The sequence below is a fragment of the Halichoerus grypus genome, chromosome 3 (assembly GCF_964656455.1).
Source record: "Halichoerus grypus chromosome 3, mHalGry1.hap1.1, whole genome shotgun sequence".
NCBI classification, from domain to species: Eukaryota; Metazoa; Chordata; class Mammalia; order Carnivora; family Phocidae; genus Halichoerus; species Halichoerus grypus.
In genome coordinates this window covers 1830951-1839989 of record NC_135714.1, presented here as the reverse complement: position 1 = coordinate 1839989, position 9039 = coordinate 1830951, and the positions used below count along the sequence as shown (strand labels likewise).

Below are 9039 nucleotides of genomic sequence, written 5' to 3'. Positions count from 1 at the left end.
CCACGCTGGTCGTCGTGAGCGGGACCGGACTGTCGGCAGGGGGCGGGGGCTAGGCGGGTCGCCGTGAGCGGGGCCAAGCTGTCGGCGGATGGGGGCGGGAAGGGGCGGGGCTGTGGACAGGGGGCGGGGCCAGGCGGGTCGCAGTGGGCGGGGCCGGGCTGTCGAAGGGTCTGGGACGGCCTTTCTGCGGGTCGTCGTGGGCGGGGCCGGACTGTCGGCAGGGGGCGGGGCTAGGCGGGCCGCCGTGGGCGGGGGCTGTGGGCAGGGGCGGGGCCAGGCGGGTCGCCGTGGGCGGGGCCGGGCTGTCGAAGGGTCTGGGACGACCGGTCTGCGGGTCAGGGGCCACGCTGGTTGCCGTGGGTGGGGCCGGGCTCTCGGCGGTAGGCGGGGCGCGCCGGGAAAAGTTCCGGGAAGGTGCGCGGCCCGCCCAGACCGGGCGCGGAAGTTGGCGGCGTCCGCGCCCCCGCCGGTCGAGGCCCGTGGCCATGTCCTCAGGGGGCGCTGGGTCCGGCGGGCAGGAGGGAGCCGCGCGCGCGGCGGCCGCGCTCTGCGGCCTGTACCACGAGGCCGGGCAGCGGCTGAGGCTCCTGCAGGACCAGCTGGCCGCCCGGGACGCCCTCATTGAGCGCCTCCGCGCCCGCCTGGCCGCGTTCGAGGGGGACGCGGCGCCCTCGCTCGTGGACGCGCTGCTGGAGCAGGTGGCGCGCTTCCGGGAGCAGCTCCGGCAGCGGGAGGGCGGCGCCGGCGAGGCGGCGCTGCGCCAGGTGCGTCCCCGGTGGGCGAGAGCCGCGCTTGCTCGGCCCGCGGCGGGTTCTGAGGGGCGGTGAGTCCGCGTTGGGCCTGAGGGTTTGTGCCACGCTGGGCCCCGAGAGGTTTGAGAGTCGTGCTCCTGTGTTGGGTGTGAGGACAGTGGGGGGGGTTCCGGGGGGTGTCCGTGCCCGTGTTGAGTGTGGAGGGCGGTGCTGTGTCTGCCTGTCGGTTCTGAGGGCGCGCGTGGACGCTGTTAACCTTAAAAAGAACACTGCCAGTCATTTCCCCCCACAAATAGATTTATTCGGGCATAGCAGAGAATTGCGGTCTGGGACGCGCAAATAGGGGAGGACACCGGACCGAGGAGGGGGGCTCTTACAGAGGAAGGGGGTCGGCGGGGGGGAGCCGGGAGCTGGCCGGGCTGTGGCAGAGGGGCGGCGGAGCAGCGCGGCCGTGCGGGGTCTCCCTGCTCCCGTCGGCTCGGCGACCGGGGAGGCGTGGGAGGGGGAGCGCTCCTCCTGCCCCGTCAAGACTCCGTTCTGAACAGTTTCCTTTATGGATTTTTACGGTGTGGTTCTGACGGCTGTGCTCCCGTGTTGGGTGTGAGGGTTGTGCATTCTTGTTGGCTCTTCAGGCGGTGTGTGTGCCGGTGTCGGGTTGTCCGTCCCGAGGTGTGTGTGCCTGTGTCGGGTTGTCCGTCCCGAGGTGTGTGCGCCGGTGTGGGATTGTCCGTCCCGAGGTGTGTGCGCCGGTGTGGGGTTGTCCGTCCCGAGGTGTGTGCGCCGGTGTGGGGTTGTCCGTCCCGAGGTGTGTGCGCCAGTGTCGGGTTGTCCGTCCCGAGGTGTGTGTGTGCCTGTGTCGGGTTGTCCGTCCCGAGGTGTGTGCGCCGGTGTGGGGTTGTCCGTCCCGAGGTGTGTGTGCCTGTGTCGGGTTGTCCGTCCCGAGGTGTGTGCGCCGGTGTGGGGTTGTCCGTCCCGAGGTGTGTGCGCCTGTGTCGGGTTGTCCGTCCCGAGGTGTGTGCGCCGGTGTGGGGTTGTCCGTCCCGAGGTGTGTGCGCCGGTGTCGGGTTGTCCGTCCCGAGGTGTGTGCGCCGGTGTGGGATTGTCCGTCCCGAGGTGTGTGCGCCGGTGTGGGGTTGTCCGTCCCGAGGTGTGTGCGCCGGTGTCGGGTTGTCCGTCCCGAGGTGTGTGCGCCGGTGTGGGGTTGTCCGTCCCGAGGTGTGTGCGCCGGTGTCGGGTTGTCCGTCCCGAGGTGTGTGCGCCTGTGTCGGGTTGTCAGTCCCGAGGTGTGTGCGCCTGTGTCGGGTTGTCCGTCCCGAGGTGTGTGCGCCGGTGTGGGGTTGTCCGTCCCGAGGTGTGTGCGCCGGTGTGGGATTGTCCGTCCCGAGGTGTGTGCGCCGGTGTGGGGTTGTCCGTCCCGAGGTGTGTGCGCCGGTGTGGGGTTGTCCGTCCCGAGGTGTGTGCGCCGGTGTGGGGTTGTCCGTCCCGAGGTGTGTGCGCCGGTGTGGGGTTGTCCGTCCCGAGGTGTGTGCGCCGGTGTTGCCTTCAGAACGGCGTGCTCCCATGGTGGGCGCTGAAGGCTGTGTGTTCACGTTGGCTGTGAGGCGTGTGTGCCTCGCGTGGTGGATCTGAGGGGTGTGTGTCCACGTTCTGTGGGTTTGTGCCCATTCTGGGTTCTGAGAGGTATTTGTGCCCTGTTGGGTCTGAAGGTTGTTCTGTATGAGGAGCGTTTGTTCTTGTTGGTTTTGAGGACTGTGTGTATGTGTTATGTTCTGAGGGCTGTTCTCCATGTTGTGTCAAGGACTGTATGTCCATTTATATCTGAAGGTTGTGTTAGGATTAGCGGTTGTGAGACCCTGTTGGTTCTAAGGGGTGTGTGTGCAACCGTGTTGGGCATAAGGGTTGTATGTCTGCGTTGGTTCTGAGGTGTGAAGCCCCCATTGGGTTTTGAGGACTATGTATGCCTGTTTTGGTCTGAAGGTTGCGTGTTCGTGTTGCTTCTGAGGGTGTGTGAGTGTGTTAGATTCTGAGCAGTGTATCCTGTGTTGGGTCAAAGGGTGTGTGCTCATGTTGAGGGTTGTGGGTCCTTGTTGGTCTGAAGGTGTGTACGTTCCCATGTTGGGTTTGAGGCATATGATGCTCTCACTGGGTTCTGAGGGGGGTGTGTGCCTGGGTTTTGTCTGAGGGGTGTTTGTGTGTTAGGTTCTGAGGTGTGTGCTCCTCTGTTGCATCTGAGGGGGTATGTGTTTGTGTTGATTCTGAGGGGCGTACTCCCATATTGGGTCTGAGGGTTGGGTGTCTGTGTTGTTCTGAGTGGTGTGTCTGTGTTGGGTTCCATTTGGTTTTATTTTATTTTATTTTTTTAAAACATTTTTTAAAAGATTTTATTTATTTATTTGAGAGAGAGCAAGAGTGAGAGAGTGAGCATGAGTGGGTGAAGGGCAGAGGGAGAAGCAGGCTCCCTGCTGAGCAGGGAGCCCGATGCGGGGCTCGATCCCGGGACTCTGGGATCATGACCTGAGCCAAAGGCAGACGCTTAACTGACTGAGCCACCCAGGCGCCCCTCCATTTGGTTTTAAAGGGCTGTCTGTCCTTGTTGCTTCTGATAGCTGTGTCTCTCCGTGTTGGATCTGAGGGTGTGTGTTTGTGTTAATTCTGAAGGGTGTGCGCTCATCCTGGGTTTGAGGGGTGTGTGCATGTGTTAGGTTTTGAAGGATGTGTTCCTAAGCTGGGTGAGAGTGTCGTGTGTCTTTGTTGGTTCTGAGGAGTGTGTGTGCCTCTTTTGGGTTCTGTGGGGTGTGTGTGCCTGTGTTAGGTCTAAGGGTTGTGTGCCTGTGTTGGTTCTACAGGTGTGTGTCTGTGTTGATTTGAGAGGTAATATACCTGTTTTAGGTTCTAAAGGGTGTGCCTTGGGGTTAGGTTCTGAGGAGTCTGCTCTGGTGTGCCCATTGTGGGTTGTGAGGGGTGTCTGTGCCTATGTTGAGTCTGAAGAGTGTGTGCCTGCATAGGTTCTAAGGGGTTGTGTTTGTGTTGGGTTCTGAAGGGCATGTGCACCTCAGTGGCTTCTCAGTGGTGTGTGTGTCCATTTTAGGTCTGAGGTGTTTGTGTTAGTGTCAGTTCTGAGGTGTGTGTGTGCATGTTGGCTTCAGAGTGTTGTGCTCCCTTGTTTGAAGGGTGTGTATGCCCATGTTGGGTCTTGAGAGTACCGTGTCTGTGTTGGTTCTGAGTAGTGTGTCTGTGGTGGGATCGAGGGGTCTGTGCCCATGTAGGTCTATGGGGTGTGTTTGCCAGTGTTGGCTTCTGAGAAGTGAGTGTGCCTATCTGGGTCAGAGGGTTGTGTGTCTGTGTTAGTTCTAAGGGGTGTGTATTCCTGTGCTGTGCCCGTGTTGGGTCCAGTGGTTGTATATCCATGTTTTTTTCTGAGGGGTGTGTGTGCCAGTGTTGTGTTCTGAGGGTTGTGTGTCCATGTTGGTTTCTGAGAGGTGTTCTGTCTGTCTGTGTTGGGTCTGAGGTGTGTATGTTCAATGTTGGTTCTGAAGGGTGTGCTCCCATATTGGGTGAGGGTTGTGTGTCCCTGTTGGTTTTGAGGTGTCTTTGTGCTCCTGTGTTGGACCTAAGGGGTGTGTGTCCCTGTTTTGGGTTCTGAGATGTGTGTTTGCCCACATAGGGTTTGAGGTGCCTGTGTTGTGTCTGAGGGGTGTATGCACTCATGTTGGGTTCTGAGGGATTTTTGTGCCCAAGTTGTGTATTGAGGGGTGTGAGTAGGTGTTCATTTGGAAGGGGGGGTGTGTTCCCACTTTGAGTTGAGGGTGTATGCTCCGTGTTGAGTTCTGAGTGGTCTGTATGCCTGTGTTGGGTCTGAGGGTTGTGTGTCTTTGTTGGTTCTGAAGCTGTTTCTGTTTGTGTTGGGATGAGGGGTGAGTGTCCTTGTTGGTTATGAGGTTTTGTGATTAGGTTTTGAGGAGGAGCTCCCATGTTGGTTCCGAGGAAAGTTTGTGTGCCTGTGGTAGATTCTGGGAGGTATGTGTGCATGTTTGGGTTCTAAAGTGTCTGTGTGCTGTTATTAGGTGTAAGGTATGTCTGTCTCTGTTGGTTGTGAGGGGTGTGTGTCTGTTGGGCCTGAGGGGTATCTGTCTGTCTGGGGTTCTGATGGGTATGTATTTGGGTTCTAAGAGGTCTGCCCCCTTGTAGGGTGTGAGGGTTGTATGTGACTGTATTGTGTTCTGATGGGATTGTGTGTGTACCTGGAAGGTTCTGTGTATACGTGTGTTCATGTTCAATTCTGTGTTGTGTGTGTAGACACTGGGTTCTGGGGTGTTTGTGTGCGTGTGGTACCCGAGCATAGGCTCCTGCTGTGTATGTGTTCACGCTGGGTCCTGGGCCGTGTGAACCCTGGTTATGTTCTGAGGTGACTTTCAACTCCAGTCGTAAATGAGTCTTTCAGTAACAGCTGTCTTCTGCTGGGAGCGATGACCTCGGATAACAGACTTAAATCTCACTTTCCCTCCTCCTCGTCCCTGACACTGATGATCTGTCTTTGTGAAGTACCATAAATGCCCAGAACAGGAGCAAGAGTAACAATATTTGTCTGTAACAGCTGTTTGAAGTACCACACGCATTTGGGTGAACTCTAGTGCCCTGTTTGGGCCATAGCTATTATCTGGATTGTCCCAGGAAAGAAACTAGGTCTGCAAAGAGAGTAGCTGCATAAGACAATTTTCTTTTTCTTTTTTCTTTAAAGATTTTATTTATTTATTTGACAGAGAGAGACACAGCGAGAGAGGGAACACAAGCAGGGGGAGTGGGAGAGGGAGAAGCAGGCTTCCCGCCGAGCAGGGAGCCGGATGCGGGGCTCGATCCCAGGACCCTGGGATCATGACCTGAGCCGAAGGCAGACACCTAACGACCGAGCCACCCAGGCGCCCCCAATTTTCACTTCTAGGCTTGGCCCTGCAGCCAGATTTTAGAGTGAAAAAGAGACATGCACCCCTCCCTTATTTTTTTTTACTATAAAAGTAATTTTGAATATCTGAAAAACAGAGGAGAGAGTAAAGAGTAAAGAATAAAATAACAGCCACCGTAATCCCACAATGTGGGGATAACCAGTGTTCATTTCTTGGCATGCCTCCTCCCTGTTTTTCCTTTATACTCGGTATGTGCACACTGGTGTGCTTGAGTTCATGCTGTCTGTACATCTTCATATCACATTGCCAGTATTTTCTCATCTGCCTCATTTTAGATGCCTCTGGAAGCCAGATGTCTCCCTCATTGCAGTGCTCTCCCTCGTCTGGGGGAGGTGGTTCATAACTCATTGGGGCAGAAGGAAAATTTAGAAGGCACCTGGTCTGCACCACTGATCTTAGTGTCGTGGACACGACAGATGAGTGCAGGGTGGGGACTGGAGGACATCATACCCACCACCAACTTACACCTGCAAGTAGCAGGACTGTACTTACAGTCTGGTGGCCATTGGTGTTCAGCCCACATGTTCAGCCCCGGCACAGCCTCTAACCAGGACCCAGACAAGCAGATCTATAGTCCTAGATCTATATGGTCCTTTACCCCTGACATTTAGGTTTCGTTTTAAGATTTTTAATTATTTAAGGAGCATTTTAACAATATGGTATCTTATGAGATTACGTGTTTGTGGCTTATTCCTCCATCTGTCTGAGTCTGTCACAGAACCTGTGGAGGAATGGAGAGATTTCACACTGTGCAGAGTGAAAACAGAAGAATTGATCAATAGGTTGGTCTCCTCAGTGGCCATGTCAGCCAGCCTGTTGGGAGCAGCGACCCTGGGTTGGTAGAGCCTGGGGGCTCCCAGAAGGGATGCTGAGGCTATATCCTTAGGTGTGCGGGGACTGCCAGGTGATCTCTGCATCTGTGGCTGAGCTGTCGCTAGCATGTGATGGGGCCAGGTCAGTCTCAGAATTCTGGTTCTTTCTGCCACCACAGTAAGACTTGAGACCTTACCTCGTTTGTAACACGAGGCCTACATGGGTAGCTTTACAAAGCTCCAATTAAGACTTTCTGGGATAATGGTGTTAATTCACTATGTGGCCCGTAACTGCTCAACCCCATCTCATCACCACCCAGGGTACTAGCCTCATGGGCCCTGCTTGGTCCTGACATATCAGTTTCCTCTCCCTTCTGGCTTTTTTCCCCCTGTTCTGCCATGCTTTCTATTGAGTAGAACAGCATACACCCTTTACAATAGGCTGTGTTAGCTGTGTGTTTTGTTTTTGTTTTTTGTTTTTTTAAAGATCTTATTTGTTTATTTGACAGAGAAACAGGGAGAGAGGGAACACGAACAGGGGGAGTGGGAGAGGGAGAAGCAGGCTTCCCACGGAGCAGGGAGCCCGATGCGGGGCTCGATCCCAGGACCCTGGGATCATGACCAGAACCGAAGGCAGACGCCTAACGACTGAGCCACCCAGGCACCCTGTTTTGTTTGTTTTTAATCATCTATCTCCATACCTTTTTTGATCTTGTAAAACTGAAACACTATACCCATTAAGCAGTAACTCCCCATCTTCCTGTCCCCCAACCTCTACCCTTGGCAAATATCATTCTACCTTCTGTCTCTGTGATTTGACTCCTCTAGGGACCTCATAGAAGAAGAAATCATACAGTATTTATCCTTTTGTGACTGACTTATTTCACTTAGCCTAAGGTCGTACAGGTTTATCTGTGTTGTATCATGTGCCAGAATTTCCTTCTTTTTAAATGATATTCCGTTGTACGTATATACCACATTTTGCTTATCCATTCATCTGTTGATAGACACTTGGGTTGCTTTCATATTTCAGCTATTATGAATAACACTGCTGCTATGAATATGTGTGTACAATATATCTTTGAGACCCTGCTTTCAGTTCTTTTGGGTATGTGCTGGAAGTGGAATTGCTAGGTCATAAGATAATTCTGTGTAATTTTTTGAGGAACCACCATACTGTTTTTCCACAGTGGCTACATCATTTTACATTCCCACCAGCAGTGCACAGGGTTGCAATTTCTCCATGTTCTCACCAGCATTAGTTATTTTCCATTTTTTTTTTTTTAATAGTAGCCATCCTGATGGGTTTGTGGTGATTTAATACAAAATGATTGTAGTTTTGATTTGCAATTTCCTAATGATTAGTGATGTTGAGCATTCTTCCGTGTGCTTATTGGTCATTTGTATATCTTCTTTGAAGAAATGTCAAGTCCTTTGCCCATTCTTCAATTGGTTATTTTGTTGTTGAGTTTTAGGAATACTGTACAGGCATACCTCATTTTATTGCACTTCTCAGATCTTGTGTTTTTTATAAATTGGAAGTTTGACAGGGCGCCTGCCTGGCTCAGTAGGTGGAGCATGTGACTCTTGATTTTGGGGTTGTGGGTTTGGGCCCTGCATTGGGTGTACAGATTATTTAAAAGAAAAAAAAAAAAAAGTTTGTAACAACCCTGCATCAGGTAGGTCTACTGGCACCATTTTTCTAACAGCATTTGCTCACTTCATGTCTCTGTGTCATAGTTCAGTGATTCCTGTGGTATTTCAAATATTTTCACTATTATGTTTGTTATGGTGATGTGTGATCGGTGATCTTTGATGTTACTTTTGTACTTGTTTTAGGGCACCATGAACTGTGCCCATAAAAGACACAAACTTAATATGTGTGTTTTCTGACTGTTTCACTGACCAGCCATTCCCCCATCTCTCTCCCTCTCTTCCCTGTCCCCTGCGACACAACAATATGGAAATTAGGCCAATTAATAACCCTGTAATGGCCTCTAAGTGCTCAAGTGAAAGGAAGAGTCACACATATCTCACTTGAAATCAAAAGCTAGAAATGATTAAGCTTGGCGAGGAAGGGATGTCTAAAGCCAAGACAGGCCGAAAGGTAGGCCTCTTGTGCCAAAAGTCCACGTTGCAAATGCCAAGGAAAGGTTCTCGAAGGAAGTTAAGAGCGCTACTCCAGCGAACACATGAGTGATAAGAAAGCACAACGGCCTCATTGCTGACGGGGAGAAAATTTTGGTGGTCTGGATAGGAGATCAAAGCAGCCCCAGTATTCCCTTAAGCCAAAGCCTCATCCAGAGCAAGGCCCTGACTCTCTTCAAGTCCACGAAGGCTGAGGGAGGTGAGGAAGCCGCAGAAGAAAAGTCTGCAGCTAGCAGAGGTGGGTTCATGAGGTTTAAGGAAACACGGAAGTGCCAGGTGAAGCAGCACGCGCTGGTGGAGAAGCTGCAGCAGGTTCGGCAGAAGGTCCAGCTAGGATCGCTCGGGAAGGCGGCTGCTAAACAGACG

General features: G+C 53.2%; 1 protein-coding gene across 2 annotated transcripts in view; it reads left to right on the top strand.

Moving 5' to 3' along the window:
- The first annotated feature begins 310 nt into the window (after positions 1-310).
- Positions 311-9039, top strand: part of TNIP2 (TNFAIP3 interacting protein 2) — a 35600-nt gene continuing 26871 nt past the window's right edge. The window contains exon 1 of one of the 2 annotated variants that reach the window (XM_036085708.2): positions 311-764. In XM_036085708.2, the coding sequence (XP_035941601.1) occupies positions 486-764 (279 nt within the window). In that variant the 5' untranslated portion in view covers positions 311-485. The remainder of the gene's footprint in view (positions 765-9039) is intronic. The other variant, XM_036085706.2, reaches the window with a different exon arrangement.